Source organism: Diabrotica undecimpunctata, chromosome 1, assembly GCF_040954645.1.
Source record: "Diabrotica undecimpunctata isolate CICGRU chromosome 1, icDiaUnde3, whole genome shotgun sequence".
In the NCBI taxonomy this organism is placed as follows: domain Eukaryota; kingdom Metazoa; phylum Arthropoda; class Insecta; order Coleoptera; family Chrysomelidae; genus Diabrotica; species Diabrotica undecimpunctata.
Window position 1 is genome coordinate 116,626,370 of NC_092803.1, and position 20,666 is coordinate 116,647,035.

Genomic DNA, 20,666 nt, shown 5'->3' on the forward strand with positions numbered 1-20,666 from the left:
ACAAGGCGGTCTCCTCTATCATTTCGCGTTCATAGTCCAAAGTGTCCCACAGTATTGCCAACACCTCCTTTGCCTACTTTGGCGTTGAAATCTCCTAGCAGGATATTTACTTTTTCTTTTTTGGTATGTTTTAGGGATTCTTTCAATTGGTCATACAATATTTCTCTTTCCTACTCTAAGCTTTCTGAAGTTGGAGCATATGCTTGAATAATGTTCACGTTAACTGGTTTAGCATTAATTTTGGGTACTACAACTCTATCTGATATTCCTATAAAACTAAGTACACATTTGTTAACTTCTTTATTTACTATTATAGTTTTTGTTTCTTGTTGTAGTATCTTCACAGTAGTATATTGTGTGGTTTTCTATTTTGCACTGGCCTAAATATTGGGCCATCTAACTTCACTGCATCCAAGTATGTTAATGTTGAGTCTTCGCATTTCTTTAATTACGTTATTAACTTTTCTGGCCTGGAATAAACTTCGTACATTCCATGTACCAATCTTCTTATTATGTTTAAATCTACGTATTTGTGGCAACCGGGGGATTCTTAGCACCCTCTCCCCACTTAAGAGGTGGTCGGGACTAAGGGCCGTTTTTATATTGACTTGATTCAATGTGATTATACTAGGGAAAGTTAATTGGGGTGGTTTCCCGTTGCCTTCCCCAATGATTTTTCCTTCGTGTGAGGTTTACTCCTGGGGAATGGATATGTGAGAGGATTTATTTGTTTTTGGTAGGGATCTTGGGGTGGGGACATGACGTCCCCCGGTACGGGTTGGGGGATAGCCATGGCTTTTGTGGACAGGGTTACATACCTGAAATAGATCTATCTCATATTGGGATCGTACAAGAGTCTAATACAGCTACCAAATAAATCTTGAGCTACTCGACTATCGATAGCTAGTTCTTTATGATTCTGTTATTGTTCTTGATTGCTGCATTTTCCGATATTTGGATCATATTTGTGAATAAAATATTGTGGATGTTTGAAGAATTACTCTGACCGTCTTCTGAGACAATAATTTTATCGCTGCTAGAGTCGTGCAACCTAAAGAATGAGTCAGAGTTGCTACTATTAGTGTCCAGAAAAGTTATTTTCAAGCGATTTTTCGCTTAAATATCTGCAGTAAAAGAGTTGTTACAGTGCCTAGGCTTCTTTTGAGCTATTTTTACGATTATCTGCTTTATAACCAACGTTAGTTACTAACAATTCTACAGTCTCTGATCATCTTTCCGATGTTGGTATGTGACAGTACTAGGAGAAAATGCTATTTCTGCAAACAATAAAAAACATTACCCCAAATCTCAACATCATCATTCTGGCTTTACAACCTTGCGTGGGTCCTAGCCTCCTCAAGAATTTCTCTCTAGTCGTCCCTATCCATCGCCTTTCTCCGCCAAGCACGTATTAACATATTTCTCATGTCTTTATCGATGTTATCAAGTTAACCTTGTTCTTGATCTTCCTCTTCTTCACTGACCAATGGGTGTATCAAGAAGCGTTTTTCTAGCTAGGTCATTTTGTTCCATCCGCATTACATGTCCTATCTACCCCAGACGTCCTATCTTAATATGTTTTACGATATCTGGTTCCTGGTACATTCTCTTAAGTTCGAAGTTATATATCGTCTTTTTCATACAAGTTTGAAGTTATATCGTCTTCTTCACACTTCTTCCATTGTCATTCACTGCTCCATAGATTCATTCGCCTTATTACTTTTCTTTCGAAACATTCTAACATGTTTTAATGACGTTTTGTTAGAGTCCAGGTCTCTGAACCATATGTTAGGACTGGGCGTATAATTGTTTTGTAGTTTTATTTTTGTATTTCTTGATATAATTGTGGATTTAAGTAGGAGATTGAGCCCAAAATAGCATCTGTAGGCCGTGCAAATTCGACGTTTTATCTCTGCGGTAGTATTATTTTCAATGTTGGAGAGCGCTCCCAGGTATACAAATTCGTTCACTGCTTTGAGGACCTCGTTTTATATAACAAGTTGTCGTAGGATTTGTGGTTACATGTTTATTTTCATATACTTCGTTTTGTTGGTGTTTACTATTAAACCCATTTTTGTAGCTGATTCTTTTAATGCTACCTACGCCTCTCGTACATCGTTTTCTCTTCTCCCAACAATATCATCAGCATATGCAAGAATTAGCACTGATTTATTATATATTGAACCAATGGTTGCGATTTGTGACATACGTATTACTTTTTTTAGAGCCTAATTGAACAGTATACAGAAGAAACGTTCTCTCTGGCGCAGCTCGTTATATGTTTTAAAAGGTTCAGACAGTTCCCCCTGAATTAGTATTTTCAGGAGTTATTTTTGTTAAATTGACCAACTGATTCGGTACTCCTAGCTCTTTCATTGCTTTAAACATTTTTCTTCTATTCACAGAGTCGTAGGCTGCTTTGTAGTTTATAAATATGTGATAAGTATCAGTGCCACATTCCAGTATTTTTTCTAAAATCTATTTCAAGGTTGCATCTCATAAATTGTCGATTTACCACCACTAAAACCAGCTTAGTATTTTCCTACTATCCGTTCTGCATATGGTGCTATATGGTGACAGTACTTTGAAAAATATTTTATACACTGCGTTTAACAGCGTAATTCTTTTGTAAGCTGCTGTAATGCCATTATGGTATCGTGGCCACCTGCTATGTACAGTTCAGATGGGAGATTATATATTATTATCTATGTTTCTGTCTAGTTTTTTAACTAGATCTTTAACTTAAGAATCATTGGTGGTTCCTCATCGCTCTCATCTGTTTCCCTTACCTCATCTCTGTCGGCTTCCATGTTTTCTTTTTCTTCCTTTATATTAAGTGCCTGGCTTGTTGTTAATAGGTCGCCATTTTAACTTCTGCATTGTCTTGTGGTTGCCTTGAATTCTTTTCGGTTGATGTTAACTTTCTTATAGAATGCTCTGAATTCTTTTTCTTTGTTGAGGTTTTCTGTATATTTAAGTCCCTTATTTAAGTGGTTTCGTTTATTTCTTTTGTGTATCCTCTTTTTTCTCTTATCTTTGTCTGTTAAACTTCTACAGTTGTTCTAGTTTGTCGGATAAGCATCATTCTGTAGGTTTATCTTTGCGGTAGTATTATTTTCAATGTTAAGGAGCGCTCCAAGGTATACAAATTCATTCGCTGCTTCGATGACGTCGTTTTCTATAACAAGTGGTCGTAAGATTTGTGGTTGCGTGCTTGTTTTCATTTGCTGATTTGTAGCTGATTTCCGTTGATACAGCGTTTTCCGTTCTCCTAACAATATTGATATCATCAGCATAGGCCAGTATTTGCACTGATTTATTGTATATTGTTTTAAAATATTGAGACAATTCCCCACAAATTCGTAGTCTACATTCAACTTTTTCAAGAGATAGTTGTGTTAAATTTAATTACTCATTTGGTAATCCTAGTTTTTTCATTGCTTTGAACATTACTCTTCTATTCACAGAGTCGTTTAGTATTAATGCCATATTTCAGTGTTTTTTTAAAAATTTGTTTCACGGTTGCAATCTGATGAATTGTAGATTTACCTCCTCTAAAACCAGTCCGGTATTTTTCTTTCTCTTCTCTTCGTCTGATAATTCTCTAGAGTTGTTCTAGTTCGTCGGGTAAGCATCTTTTTGTAAGCTTTATTTTTTCTTTTGTTGCGTTCTTGCATTAATCGTCAAACCAATGATTTTTACGGGCACAAATTTCTGTTCCTATTTTATCTTTCGCTGCTGCTTCAATGTCTGCCTTTATTCTGGTCCAGTAGGAGTATATCTCTGTCTGGCCTTCTTCATTTACATTTTAATTCCTTAGCCTGTTGGTGATGTTTTTCGAGTACCGTTCTGCAATTGTCGCATCTCTCAGCTTTTGCACATTCCATTTTTTTGTATCCATTTTATTTTCTTTACTGGTGAAATTCATGCCCTCAATGTTGAGATCACTAGGCAATAATCTGAGTCTATGTTTGCGCTTCCATAACTTCTGCAGTTTATTACGTCTGTTCCATGCCTTGAATCTATTCAGATGTGATCAATCTGACTTTTTGTTCTTCCATCAGGAGAGGTCCAGGTTACCTTGTGTATCCAAATCTATTTGGATACATAAGTTAATTTATTTGTATACCTCAAATCTTTGTTGTGTAATAACACGATCTATATAGATAGAATGATATTTTATTACTTTATTTTCTCAGTAATATTCAAATTTCATTGATTGGAGCTCGTGAGTACTATTACTGGAAACACAATACAGAGTAATGTCGTATCTTCTGGCAGATTCTACAATAGTGTGATCTAAGTGACATCTTGCACCGTCAAATATGATAATATTTATGCTTCTTTTTGCAGTCATTTGAGCAACAGCACCTGGAGGTAGTGAGTCAACCCATTCTGGCTATTCTCCATCTTTGTTTACAACAACATGTACTCTTCTTGTACGTTTTTCCGCCAAAACTTTCTGCTGATGGTAACTTGTTAATCTGAGCCTTTCTTATCTGCAGTATAGACTAGTTCGGATTTGTTAATTATGTATATTTCTCCAAGAATATCTCCTAGTTTAGTAAAATGATCTTTTACAATGAATTTATTTAGCTTTTGTGCCGTAGCCTAATTTAAGTTAAGTGCTTTCCTGGGCCTTCTTTAAGGATTGCAATTCATAAAACAATGCAGCCAGTAGCGACTAGCTATCCCTTTTCTTGTTTGAAAAGGATTTAGAATTTGATTGAGCTCTGTAAACCGATATACACACTTACGAACTACACTTGCAGTAAGTGGATAACCAATTTGTGAAAGAGTGATAATACGTTGAACTAATTCTACATTTAGTGTATTTGTAAGTAGAGCTTTTTGCCCTAGAAACGACCCAACTTGCTTTCCTTCTTCTAAATATTGTGGAAGTATTCGCCTCGGAATCCGATATGTACGGCTAGCTGTGTTATCTGCGGTTCCATTTTCCACAGGTCTTGAAGCTGCTGAAAAATTTTTTTGTTTCGTCCATTTAACTCAGAGACCTCTACACTGATAGTTGAGCATTTTTAATTTCTATAACAAAAGAAATAAATCATATCAATACAGTGATCAAAATATATATTGTAGAGTAATGTGGCTCCAGGAAGAGAAATATGGCCATGGCCATATAACCTTCACCTGGCCGTATTACTCAATACTGTGTTTTAATATTTTTCTACGAAAAAAAACGAAATAAATCGAGAATTACATAATAAAATAAGAACGTGTACACGATTTTTAATGTCTGAGAAACATTTATGTACAACTAAAATAATAAAAACTTACCTATTAAAACCATATAAGATTTTTTTTAATTATGAAATAAAAAAACAGCTTCTACAATGGCGAGCTTAGCAAAATAATAAAGTACTCGTCCGACGTACAGGAAATGTGGCGCACCCTGTTTAACAATTTCGTCACTAAAAGCGTATTACTATAATTCTATCAAGAGTTGTATCCGTTTATACCTAAAATTAGTAGGAAATATTTTAGCTGGCCATATTACAGTACATGGCCATATTACTTGCATATAGCTATGAAAGCTTTTTTACATGGGATGACGAAATTGTCCTGTTTTTTCCACTCCTATTTTTTCTGTTTAAGGTTCACCAAATTAGTTAAAGCATAATAAGCAATCATTAAAACCGTTGAAAACGAATCCACCTAAATACAATATTGATGCACTGAAAAACGACTTAAAATCTCTTTTATCTATGGGTTAGCCAAAAATTCAAGAAAACCTAATCTACTCCTTGGACCCGAATACATACCAAGAGATAAAGAATATAATCAGTGAAGCGAGCATATCAAGAGTGGCTGCCAACAAATGATCAATATGATCGAACTGAAGCAAAAAATGTTTCCTAAGAAAGTTAATGCGAAGATCTAAACAAATATATATGGTCAACAAGATCAAGAGAAATAAAAACCTGAGAACAAACAGAAAAGAAGCGCGTAGAATATATTGTTACGTAAAAATATGAGTCATAGTTTTAACCTTTAAAACATGTTTTTATTCTAATATGTTGTAGAGTTTACGAGAGGCCTCGATTTACCTGAGCGATGCGAGGGAAATCCAGTTTGCCTTTACCGTTTCGCCATCGAAGGTTTTAGACTATTCGAGATAACGGCACTGGTATATAATAACGGAACTTTATTTGGAAGGGACAGTTAATTCTCAACACCCGCGCTCGCGAATTTGTTACGTACGGATATAATAAATTATTGTCAGATAAGTTAATATAAATAAAGAAATAAATTAAATCCGTAAGTGTTATAAATATTGAACCTTTTAATAAATTCACAACAAATGGTGTCAGAACAGTGGAATACTTAGATAAATTGCGAAAATAAATTACAAGTGAATATAAAATAAATTGTGAAAATGGCTACGATTTATGAGCTGACAGTGACTAATTTAAGAAGACATCTAGAAGACAGAGAATTAGCTTCTACCGGAAAAAAGGCTGAGTTAGTCCAACGACTAAAGAACGCTTTGCTAGAAGAAGGACTAGATCCAGAAACTTATATATTTGAAGACAAGCATGATGCTGTCCTCTCGTCGATTTCGAAAGTTTCTTCTGATGTAGCCAAAGTTTCTGGTGATGTAGCCAAAGTTTCCGGCGACATCGCATCATTGGAGAACAAAGTATCCGGCGACATCGCTTCTTTAGAAAGCAAAGTTTCTAACGAGATTTCTTCTCTGGAAAGCAAAGTTTCTGCTAACATCTCTAAAGTCACTTCAGAGATATCTGCTCTTGACGATAGAGTGTCTTCGTTAAAAAACCAAGTTGCTGCCGATATGTTGGCCTTCGAAGAAAAGATATGGAAAGAGATGGAAAGGAAGATGGAGGAAACAGGGACAGCAGAGAGAGGTAACAATCCGATTACAGTGGAGATAAAAGAAGACGAGACGAAATGTAAGTTGGAGACACGGCCGAAATTTGAAGGAAGTGGAGGTTCTATTCATGTTAAAGTCCCAACTTTCGATGGAAAATCGTCATGGAACAACTACATGAAACAGTTCGAATCAGCCGCAAGAGCAAATGGATGGTCTGAAAAAGAAAAGGCGGTAAACCTGACTATCGCTCTTCGAGGAGATGCCTTAGATGTGCTTCAGACCATAGCCGTAGAGGAGACCGATGATTTCGAACAACTGAAGAAGAGGTTAAATATGCGATATGGCCACGAACATTTGGAGCATGTATATCAGTCGCAGCTTAAAAATCTTAGACAGAAGAAAGATGAGGCTCTTCAAGAATATGAGGTAGATATTGCCAGATTAGTACGATATGCTTATCCAACAGCTCCCGAAGACATGATGGAAAAGTTGGCCGTTCAAACGTTTATTGATGGTCTTCGTGATCATGAAATGCAGAGAACACTACGATTAGCTCGTCACAAGACGCTGGTTGATGTCTTATCCGCCGCCCTCGAATACGAGTCAGCTACGCAGGCCTCTGGAGGGTACAGTAAAGTTAGGACTGTAAAAGAGGAAGAAGATGAAGATAAACTTGACCAGCTCGTTAATATGATTAAGAGTATGACATACAAGAAAACGAAGACCATCAGATGCTGGAATTGTGGCGAAATAGGACACGTGCGAAGCTCCTGTAAGCACCCTAGGTACGACGCAAATCAAGAAACTCACCATCAGGAAAACTAGAACGGGTCAGCCTTAGGGGGGCAGCTTCGACCCAAAACTTTTCCAAAGACCCTCTCATACTAATAGCTTCTTTGAAATGTCGTGAAGATAGTGTATATGTAGATGGAGACATAAATGGTAAAAGACATACGTTGTTGGTGGATACCGGAGCGACCAGAACCATTATACGCCCGACAGTTATAAACAGCCGAAAGAAACTGTTACCAACGAGGTTGCGACTTCGGACCGCTACAGGTGAAAATGCTAACATTCATGGAGAAATCCAGGTACAATTGGGAATTGGAGCAGAAAAGTTCGTCCATACTGTTATAGTTGCTGACATCGAAGAGGATGTTATATTAGGAATGGACGTAATGAATATGCATGGATTGCAATTGGATTTTAAGAATAAGGTAATCAAAGTTGGCAACGAGGAGGTATTTCTCCATCCACATAATGACCACACTGTGCAAGCAGCCATTACAGAAGATACAGTCGTGCCTGCGAGAAGCGAAACGATCATAGGAGCGGCTACAGGGATTTGTGGACGAAGGGAGACCTGTTATGATGGAGCCTTGGAACCACGACGATGAGGTTGGCCGTGGAATCATAATTGGAAAGGAATTGGTGACTTCGGCTAAGGAAATTCCTGTGAGACTTATCAATGTCAACGACTACCCAGTGACCATAAAGAAAGAGACAAAAGTAGGAACTTGTGTACCTGTGACATCCATAATCCGTCAGGCGACAACATCTGATAATTCCAACGACAAATTCGACCAAATGGTTGCAGTTGCAGGACAGTCTCTAAATCAGATGGAAAAAAGGAAATTAAGGGAATTTCTTCGGCAGTATCGTGATATTTTCGTACCGAAAGGAGGAAAGACGGGAAGAACTACCGTTGTTAAGCATAAAATTGATACTGGTAATGCTAAGCCAATTCGTCAAACAGCTCGACGATTACCACAGGCGAAAAGAGAGGAATCTGAAACGATTGTTTAGGAAATGAAGAAAGACGGGGTGATAGAACCTTCTACGAGCCCATGGGTCTCTCCGGTGGTCCTGGTTAAGAAGAAAGACGGAACGACGAGGTTCTGTGTGGATTACCGTTTGCTGAACAACGTTACCAAGAAAGATAGTTATCCTCTGCCTCGGATCGATGACACATTGGACACATTGGCTGGAAGTAAATTGTTTTCCACTTTGGATTTGAAATCTGGATACTGGCAGGTAGAAATGGACCCAGTAGATAAAGAAAAGACAGCCTTCACCACAGGATCTGGATTGTGGCAATTCAACGTTAAGCCATTTGGACTTTGTAATGCTCCTGCGACATTTGAGAGGCTTATGGAAAATGTGTTGAGAGGGTTATCTTGGAAAACATGCCTGGTTTATTTAGATGACATAATCGTCTTGGGGGAGACATTCGAAGATCATTTGAGGACTTTAGAAAACGTTTTTAATCGACTTAAAGCTGCCCAATTGATGCTAAACCCCAAGAAGTGCCAGCTATTTCAAGGTAAAGTCAATTATCTGGGTCATATAGTCAGTAAAGAAGGAGTGGCCGTGGATAAGGGAAAAATCGATTCCATTAAGGAATGGCCAAAACCAACTGACAAACATCAAGTGAGAAGTTTTCTTGGACTATGTACTTACTACCGGAGGTTTATTAAGAAGTTTGCAGATATCGCTAAGCCATTAACGCGACTTACGGAGGAAGCAAGAGATTACCGCTGGGATACAGACTGCCAAAATGCCTTTGGGACCTTGAAAAAGCATTTAATAACAGCACCAATTTTAGGGTATCCACTGCCAGAAGGAGAGTTCATCTTAGATACAGATGCAAGTAATGTGGGAATTGGAGGAGTGCTGTCTCAGATTCAAGGAGGACAGGAACGAGTCCTCGGATATTTTAGTAAAGTTCTTTCAAAACCTGAGCGGAATTATTGCGTCACGAGAAGAGAACTTCTGGCAGTAGTGAAATCAGTAGAGCACTTCTATCAATACCTCTATGGAAGGAAGTTTTTAATCCGAACCGACCATGCCGCCCTTAAGTGGTTGATGCAGTTTAAGAATCCAGAGGGTCAGATAGCCAGGTGGATCGAACGACTCCAAGAATACGATTTTAAGATTGAGCACCGAGCCGGAGTTAGCCACAGAAACGCTGATTCTCTTTCCAGACGGCCATGCCCAGCAGAGTGTCCCCACTGCAACAAAACGGAATCCAAGGAAGCAGCAGTGCTAAGAACGACGATTGTCAACGACGACTGGACGCCTACTAAGATAAGGGAAGAACAAGAGAGAGATCCAGTTATACAGAAAATCCGAAAATGGAAAGAGGAAAACCGTCGACCACCTTGGCAGGAAATATCAAACCTATGCTCAGTAGTTAAGACGTATTGGGCCCAGTGGGACTCATTTATCATCGAAGATGGCTTGCTCAAACGAGTCCTGGAAAATGATGACGGTTCAGAGAAAAGAAGACAGTTGGTGATCCCAAAGAGCAGAATAGCCGAAGTACTTCGTCAGTTACACGACAGTCCATCGGGAGGGCATTTTGGTGTAAGGAAAACCCTTCAGCGAATTCGGGAACGGTTTTATTGGATGAACAGTTCCGACGACGTAAAAGACTGGTGTAAGAAATGTACTATTTGTGCTACGAGTAACGGGCCTCACCGGAAAAGGAGAGCTCCTATGAGACAATATAATGTTGGAAGCCCGTTTGAAAGAACAGCTTTGGACATTGCAGGGCCATTTCCAGAAAGTGAAAATGGGGGCAAGTACATGTTGGTAGTAATGGATTACTTCACTAAGTGGGTCGAGATTTACGCACTTCCAGACCAGAAGGCCGCCACCGTTGCAGATAAGTTGATCCAAGAATATATCAGCCGATTTGGAGTGCCTTTGGAGATCCATAGTGACCAAGGCAGGAACTTCGAAAGTGATCTATTCCAAGGAATATGTGATAGACTAGGCATGAAGAAAACAAGAACTACCGCGTATCATCCGCAATCGGATGGTATGGTAGAACGAATGAATAGGACAGTCGGCAAGTATTTGACAAAGATGTTGTCCGATCATCAGCGAGACTGGGACCAATACCTTCCGTTCTTCACAATGGCCTACAGATCTGCTGTTAACGAATCAACGGGCCAGACACCAGCCAGAGTCCTATTCGGACGCGAAATGCGACTACCTTGTGATCTAGAATTTGGGTGTCGACCTGGAGAAGATGTAGCAGGTGAAGATTATGTGATCGAATTACGAAGAAGAATGGACGATGTACATGAGTTGGTCCGTTCCCACCTTCAGATCGCTAGCGACCGAATGAAGAAACGGTACGATACACAAGCCGAAAAGGGTTGCTTTAAGAAGAACGACAAAGTATGGCTGTATAATCCCAAGAAGCGAAAAGGTTGTTCTCCCAAATTGCAGCAGTTTTGGGAAGGTCCATACCTCATCATGGAGAAGATCAACGATGTCATCTACCGAATAAGCAAGATTCCGAGGGGAAAGCCGATGATAGTACACCATAACCGGTTGGCATCTTTCGAAGGTGACCACGACGTAGATGAAGAAGTGGAAGTAAACCAAGTCCAAGATGTGTTTGACCTCACGTTTGAGGATTTCATGGGTGCCTATGGAGGTACCGGTAAAGCGAGACATGGTGTTACCACTGAAGAAAAGCAAGATCTACTCGCGCTCCCCGATGACTACTCGCTGGCCCTTACCATCCCGGCCAGTATCAAAGACGCACCAGGGTTGGCATCCGTCTTTCGAAGGAAGTTTGGTCGAGTTGCAGAACTTCAATGCCAAGTGCCAGCTCCCGGTAAAACCTTGAAACTCCAAGATGCATCACGTTACCTTTTCTACCTGGTAACAAAAAACACTGCCCGTGACCAACCTACCTACCGAGATGTATGGGAAGCCTTACTTCAATTGAGAGGGCACGTACTAGAGTCCGACGTGCAAAAGTTAGCCATGCCAAAGTTAGAGTGCCGCCAATTAGATTGGAGGGTTATCCGAAATATGGTGGAGGAGATCTTTAAAGACACCGAAGTCCAGGTGTTAGTCTGTTGCAATCCGCATAGTTACTGGTGCGGAGAGAAAACCGTCCCTTGTCATTTTTATACAACTGGAAGTTGTAAAAGAGGGTCCAGTTGCCGATACCAGCATACCGTTCCAGTTCTAGTCCCAACAAGGTTCCAGGAGGAACCATCTTTTGAGAGGGGGGCAATGTTACGTAAAAATATGAGTCATAGTTTTAACCTTTAAAACATGTTTTTATTCTAATATGTTGTAGAGTTTACGAGAGGCCTCGATTTACCTGAGCGACCTTCCAGAACCGATGCGAGGGAAATCCAGTTTGCCTTTACCGTTTCGCCATCGAAGGTTTTAGATTATTCGAGATAACGGCACTGGTATATAATAACGGAACTTTATTTGGAAGGGACAGTTAATTCTCAACACCCGCGCTCGCGAATTTGTTACGTACGGATATAATAAATTATTGTCAGATAAGTTAATATAAATAAAGAAATAAATTAAATCCGTAAGTGTTATAAATATTGAACCTTTTAATAAATTCACAACAATATATTTAATAGAAAAATGATCCTGGATCGAACATTCTACTATACATATAGTAGATATAATGACGCTAAGAATGCACTTCTTTGGTAGATAAATTTCGGGAAAGCGTCAGGTAAACGATTGGCTAAAGATGGTATAAGCCAGTTTGGTGAAGAACTTTATTCTAAATATGAAATTTTTGATGATAGGCTGTCACATTCATCAGCGCCTAAATAAAAAACTTATTTAGTACAAGTGGTGGAAGTTAGCATCTAAAACTTACATTGAAATGTTCAGTTAGTCCTTGTAGGGAACATTTGCATAAAATATGTTAAAAAACATTTAAAATTTTAAATAAAAACATTACAACAATAAAGGGCATTTTTCCAAATACAACACAAAATTATCTAAAAAATAACAAAAACTACAACTTCATGTCACAGGCACCTCAAAGGGAAGAAGTAGAATAGAAGAATTCTTCTTCTATTTTGTTGAAAATCTTGCTATCTTCTGCCATTATTTCGATATCATATGTAACAAGGTTATATTTATATTGACACCTCATGCAATAACATGAAACCACCATTTGAAACAAAACTTAAAAAAAATACAATCAGCTGGAAAATGAAATCTGTTTTCAAGTGCAGGTAGGTCATCTGTGTATGTTATCATAAGTTGCCTCCATATTCCAGTCTGTTACGTCTTGTCAAGTCTTGTTGAAGCAAAAATAAGTAAATACAACTCAAATTTGCCACATCTTTCTTACAGTTGATAGAAGAGCTACAATTATGCATGTAGCACATTTCTATGAAATTTCTATTGAATTGGTTGTCAACCTTTTTTAGTACTTCCACATTGTCATAGTTGGCAATGTGTCCAGTATTCTTAATATGTTGGCTAATAGCTGTACTTGTAGGCTTCCTCACAACATCACTCTTGTGTAAAGCTATTCTTTTTAATAGTTTCTGGCTGGTTTAACTACATACACTTCCAAACAGGAACCACATGGAATAGAATATACTACAATGAAGTTATCCAGTTTTTTAACTCTTTCTGTCAGGTGAGTGTAGTATGTCCCTAGTCTTTTGTACACTGAATTTGCTATCACTATGTTAAACTGACTGAAAAGGTTTGTGATCTGTGGTGATAAACCCCTGATGTAAGGCAATCTTCCATAAAAAAGTTCTACTGAATCTCCTTGTATTGCTTGTCTTTGGTGTGTTCTTGCCGTTGGCATATCTTGGAAGAGCAATTTGTTCAGCAGCATCTTAGTATAGTGATTTTTTCTATATAAATATATATATATATATATATATATATATATATATATTATATATATATATTATATATATATATATATATATATATATATATATATATATATATATATATATATATATATATATATATATATATAATTAAGGATCACTCAGAAGAGTGGTGGGTTTTTTCGGTCAAAAGGTTGAGAAAAAAGACAAAGTTGATGGCTACTTCATCTATTTATTGAAGACGTTTCGCTTTCTTAATCAGAAAGCATCATCAGTTCATCTAAAAGGAACAATATGAAAAAACCACACAAGCATGGAAAAGTTGTTACATGTGTTACCTTAAAAAGATATGTAGCAGTCAGTGATATTAAAGTTGTAAAGACACTTAAGTAAATGGACATTATACGATTACGATGTATAAGCAATAAATTGAACTAAATAAGTTTGAACTAAACAATTTGTTCAAACTAAGCACAGCAAACAGAACATGTGGTTTTTTTTATATATAAAAATGTATAAGTAAAAAAACATTGAAAAAGAGAATGAAGAACAAAGAAAATCATAGATGCACTTCCAACAATACAGCAATAGTTATGATTTAATTTTAACTTTAGGTAGCAATATTATATTAATTAATATTGAAATTGAATAATTTAATGTATAATGAAATTACAATTAATTTCATTATACATTAAAAATGAAATTACACTTTTCTACCATGTATATAAAGTTCAATATCTTCTAAAGTAATTTGAAAAGTCTAAATGTTTTAGCATTATTGTTAACAGTGTTAAGTTGTCTTTGTCATTATACAGAATGCTGTAAAAATTGCCATAAAACCGGCATCCTATTTTTTCGCCTAATTTCTTTTCTTCAAATGGGACACCCTATATGTGATTTATTATTTTAGAAAAATATGTTTTTGACTGTCAATCTGTATTAGTGTTTTCTATACCTATCTCTTGCAGTTTTCAAATAAATTACCTTTATATATTTTTGTCACAAAAAAAATTATTTTTGTAGACTATGTTAGGATAATTTACAACTTTCATATTGTAAGTTAAAACCTGAACAGTTAAAAAGATTATATCAAAGAAAATAGGCACTAGTTTATTAATGTAATAATGTAGTAATATTGTGAAAAAATTATTTATTAAGTACTCTATGGAATATTTTGACAAAAATATCAGTTATTGTACTATTGTGTGTAATGTTTAATAGTAACCTTGTTGTATGCAATTGGGTGACAATTATAATAATAATTTGCCTAATTTTCTTGACAAAAAATAATGGCTCATTTAGAATACTTATACAAATGATTACTTTTTAAATTTAATTATAATTTATGGTAAGTGTAACAGAATAGTATTCAGAACTTAAAGTGTTTTTGCTGCGAAATATCCTGAGAAACCTCGACCCAATCAGAAAACTGTAAAACGTTTGTTGAACAACTGTTTCCAGTTTGGTCAATTTATAAGTCAAAGGACCCACGTCGATAATAAATACGTACAAATAGATATCCTCGAATATTTTCTAGCAGCTAATCCAAATTCATCTTTACGGTAATGTGAGCAATTGTTAAAGGTATCGACACGAACAATTTACAGAATTTAAAAAAAAAACATCATTGGACCCTTTATTCGTATACACTAGCTTAACATTTAAATCCTGGAGATTATGTAAGATCCATAGAATTTTTTAAACGGGTTTTAATGAAATGCCAAGATTTTACACACATTTTTACAATTTTACAAAAAAAATTATTTGGTATGATGAATCGAAGTTTACAAAAAATTGTATATTTAACCGCCATAACAGTCACTTCTGGAATGACAAAAATCCTCAGTTCACGTGAGACAGTAAATTATAAGCATTCTTTTATGAATTATGACGAAAATTTAAACGGATATAGCGTTATTGAAACATTTTACGGCAAGTAATTGTACCAGCACTGCATGATTTACACAATAATCAAGCTAATGAGGCTTGGTTTCAACAAGATGGAGCACCGACCCACAATATTGAAAAAGTCGGCACATTGCTTGATGAAATATTTAGCGATCGACGGTTTGCTAATAATGATTCGTTTCTCTGGTCATTAAGATCCCGTTGTCACCATTAGATTACTATATTTGGAGTTCTGTCAAAAATAAGGTGTTCTCCGAACCTGTCACTACTGAGAAAGCTATAATAAATAAATTCCTTCAGGTTCTAAACGAAATAGATGAAGAATCGATATCAAAAGCTACTAATGAAAATCTGATTAAAATAATTCATAAATGATTGGATGTTGATGGGTAACATTTTGAACATTTATTACATTAATAAGATACTGCCTATTTTCTTTGATATATTCTTTTTAATTGTTCAATGTTTAACTTACAATATGAAGGTTAAAAATTAACCTAACATAGCATACAAAAAACAAAAATGTATAAAACTGATTGTATAGGAAACACTAATACAGAATGATAACGGAAAACATATTTTGCTAAAATATTAAATCACATACAGGGTGTCCCATTTGAAAAAACGACTAAGGCGAAAATTTGAACGATTTTATATATATATATATATATATATATATATATATATATATATATATATATATATATATATATATATATATAAAAGTGGGGTTGAGTATATTGAGTATAAAGTTTACCAATTCAGCTGTTATTTTAGAGGATATATATATATATATATATATATATATATATATATATATATATATATATATATATCTGTGTTAAATCTGTGTTTTTGTCTTCATATTTAGGTGTCACAGGTACAGGTGTCACAGTACAGGTCACATTTATGTAAACACAGATTTATAAAACATTAGTGCGAAGTATTATGACATATGGGGCTGAAAATTGGATCATAAACAAGAAAAACAGCAGTAAGATAGTAGCAACAGAGATGGAATGCCTGCGAAGATGCTGCAGAGTTACAAGAATGGATAGGAGAAGTAATGACGAAATAAAGCAAAGAACGTCAATAGAAACAGACATACTAACATACATATAACAAAAAAGACTCAAGTAGTATGGACATGTAAGAAAAACTAGTGACAGCAGATGGATAAAGAGAATAACCGAATGGAGCCCCATAGGAAGGAGGAAAAGTGGCCCCATAGTAAGAGAGGCCTAAACGATGGAGAATGGGACAACAGAGAGAGATGGAAACGGTTGAGCGAGGGAAGGCAGTGAATACTGTAGAATCCCTGAATATATATATATATATATATATATGAATATACATACATATATATATATATATATATATATATATATATATATATATATATATATATATATACAGAAAGAGAGAGAAATAGAGAGTATAATACTTTTAATTACAAACCGAACTGAAGGTTTTATTGAATGTCCAGCAAGATCTCCCGATTTAACTATCCTGGACTTCCTTCTTAGTTATTTAAAAATCAAGATATATAACACCATTTATATTCCATGAAATGCTGTACAATTTTCTTCATAATTTTAAACAATGACTTTATAAGTATATGGACCTTGGTGAACATCCTTTTAAACATTACAGAATTAAATCGTTACAGAAAATGAATAAACTGTTTTAAATGATCTATTTACTAATTGAAAATTAAGTTCATTTTTTTACGTTATATTTAAGTAAGTTTCATATTAATGTTAAAAATTTTAATTTAATGTAATTTTTGTCGTTACCGGAAAATTTTTAAAGTGACACTAGCAAAAGATAGTGGTAACGTTTAGTTTTTGAAAGGTTTCTGAAACTTTCAATAAACTGATACTTTTTGATAAAAATAGAGTTAATATGGAAAAAAAATCATAGACGCTTGAATTCTTCAACGAACACCATTCTAAAAATGTGCCGTATATGGTATTACACTGGTAACATCTATTTAAAATTAAAAGTTTGTGGTACTGGAATACACTAATCCTGTACTTCATAAAATATATGCTATCCAGTATTTCACCTACGGTACCTTTTTCCAATAAAACAAATAATGTATTAGAATGACGGCATCTCTTAAGTTTCAGTGTTTCGAAAGCAAACAGAGCATACATTACGATTTTATTTAATCGTAACAAAGTGTTAACTTATTTCAGAGATAGCACTATTATAGGATAATATCTTGGAATCTTATAAGTCTTATAGGTAAGAGTATCGAGTTGGTAGATGCATTAAGAGGAAAGTACAAATTGCTTGAATTCAAGATACAAAGTGAAACGGCTAAAGTGATAACAACTAGATAAAAATACAAATTTTTGTACCAGTAGGAATGGGGTTAGTATAGTTGATTATAGAGAAATTCAAGAGAACATAGTACAAGTTATAGACTGACTATGGAATAGTAGAACATAGACCGATTGATAGAATTGTGTTAGCGATATTTGATCATAACAGAAAAGTGTTGAAAGAAGATGTAGTAAATTTACTAATGTTTGTATTTTGAGAACGATTTCCGAAGTGGAAATTGAAACGTCAATAAACGTATTTTAACCTTTAATTGTGGCTTATTCTCATTTAAATAGTGATTAGAGAAGGTATATATATATATATATATATATATATATATATACATATATATATATATATATATATATATATATATATACATATATATATATATATATATATATATATACATATATATATATATATATATATATATATATATATACATATATATATATATATATATATATATATATATATATATATATATCAATGGAGAAGTTTTGAATAACTTACGTTTTGCAGACGATACAGTAATAATGACGGATAACAACAATGATTTACAGAACGTAATGCAACGCCTTAATGAACGCTGTCCTCAGTACGGATTGAAGATAAATTTAAAGAAAATTAAATGCATGATCATGACTAAATCTGCACATGCAAATATCCAATTGACTATTGAAGATACTGCAATCGAGAGTGTTAATAACTATAAATAATTAGGAATATGGATAACATCAGATGTAAACCAAACCAAAGAAATTATGACACGTATTGAAATAGCACGTGCATCATTCATTAAACTGAAAATGTTTCTTTGTTGTCGGGTTATAACGTTAGAACTACGCCTGAGAATGATTTGATGTTACTTGTTCTCTACTCTTCTTTATGGCTTGGAAGCGTGGACACTACAAGTCCATCTGAATAAGTTGGCCGCCTTTGAATTTTGGTGTTACATACGAATCCTACGAATATCATGGATTCAAAGAATGTCAAACGTGGAAGTAACTAGAAGGATAGGAAATGAGGCGAAAATAATATTAACTATCAAAAGACGAAAACTTGAGTACTTAGGACATGTGATGAGAGGGCAAAAATACGCATTATTACAACTTAAGAACTTAAGGGAATGGTTTGAATGCAGTAGTGCAGAACTTTTTAGAGCGGCAGTCAACAGAGTCCGCATAGCCATGATGATTTCCAACCTTCGATAGAAGATGGAACTTAAAGAAGAAGAATACATCCTTGTCTAACGCAGAATCTGGATTGCTTTCGTCACTTGGTAGTCTACAAAAAGTATTTATTGACTGAGATCTAATACCTTGTATTCATGCAAGATCTGGTCGACTGTTTTAAATTCTCTGCTACAGCATGCAGCTTAAGTGTTTATGAAACAGTCCCATTTTTCGCATGTTTCCCTTAGCTTATGCATGTCTAGTAAGGTAGTCTGTTATGACTCTGAGCTGATTCCTGCTTATTTTCCACTATACTTCAGACCTACTACACATGTCCGTCGAATATACATTTTGCCGTATGTTTGGTAGGGTATATTTTCCATATTTTCCAAGTGTGACTTACTTTGCCTTAGGATACAGGCTTTTTACCTGTCGCGCATGATCCTTTTTGGTACTCTTATAGCAGGCTCTGTACCGAAATATTTTGTAGCTTATGGAGTTATTACCACAAAGGCGATCACTTTTGAATTCGAAATGATTTTTTAAACTAATACTTTATGTAGGTAGGATCAACAGATATAGGAAAATAAATGGAGATAGATGCAATAGAGTTGGGGCGAGATTATTTTAAACACAGTAGGTACATATGAGTATTAAAATTTAAATAACAGTACTAAAAAACACATGAAAAGTGCTGACAAATAAAAGATTTAATACCGAATTCCTAAACAGGAATATAAAGATAAGCTAAAGACACTTATAATACCATTAGTAATATTGGCAGAGTATATATAAAAACATAAATCATTGTTGCTAATTTAGAAATACACTTTAGAATTTCAAAACAAATACTATGGATTAAAAACAATTTGATATTATTTATGTTAGTATCTTACCTGCAAATCCACAGAAATATAGAAACGAACTTTTTCCTAATACTTTCATTTTGTAATGAAAATGTTTTTCAAAGAGGAATTTCAAATTGATTATCAAATACAAACGTCCAAAAAAATTATAAAAAATATTTATCAATATATTTATTTGTAATATAACTTTTTCAAATCGAAGAAAGATAAGAACTAATTAATATTAATAACCTAAAGTCATGCTACAGAAATAGAATAGACAAAGTTGGATATAAACTGTTATATTATTTAAAGTTTTTAAAGTCAAACTTATACACATTTGGAATTTTATTTACCGAACATAATTATGATTTCTAATACATTTACTAAGATTCTCTGATATGCAATTAACCAGTGTAAATTTCTATATAACGTCGCGATATTTTCTAACTAATTTATTTGTTCCACTGGATTACCTCTCCTCTGCGATTTGTAGTAGCTTATATGGCACGCCGACAGTGTTGCTCCATCTACCGATTTTTCCTGAAAGTCCGGTTTTGTGCACATAATAAATAATGTTTTATTAACATCAATTTTATTTGTGTTCATTAGGTATTATTTGAATTATTAAATTTATACTTAAATACATTTATTATTCCAAATATTGTTTATAATTTCAAATTAAAAGAGTGTATTATTATTATTTTATTTCTGAAATTCCTTTTTATTTTGACGTGACAACGTCTTAAATTAGGTTGTGGCTCGGAGTCATTCATGAAAAAGTGTAACGCCCGCTCACGTCTGTTACGATGAGTCACCGAACGAGAGAGAGGCCCGCCGGACCGGCGAATGCCTTGCGTCTCTCTCCCACTCAAACATGATCGGTCCGCTGCGCGCGCAGCACAAG

At 35.1% G+C, this 20,666-nt stretch overlaps 1 protein-coding gene across 1 annotated transcript in view; it reads right to left on the reverse strand.

The window, feature by feature from the left end:
- LOC140440035 (facilitated trehalose transporter Tret1-like) overlaps positions 1-19,934 on the reverse strand; it is a 33,786-nt gene extending 13,852 nt beyond the window's left edge. The window contains exon 1 of the mRNA XM_072530280.1: positions 19,811-19,934. Coding sequence (XP_072386381.1) covers positions 19,811-19,859 — 49 coding nt within the window. The 5' untranslated portion in view covers positions 19,860-19,934. The remainder of the gene's footprint in view (positions 1-19,810) is intronic.
- Between the last annotated feature and the right edge of the window lie 732 nt (positions 19,935-20,666).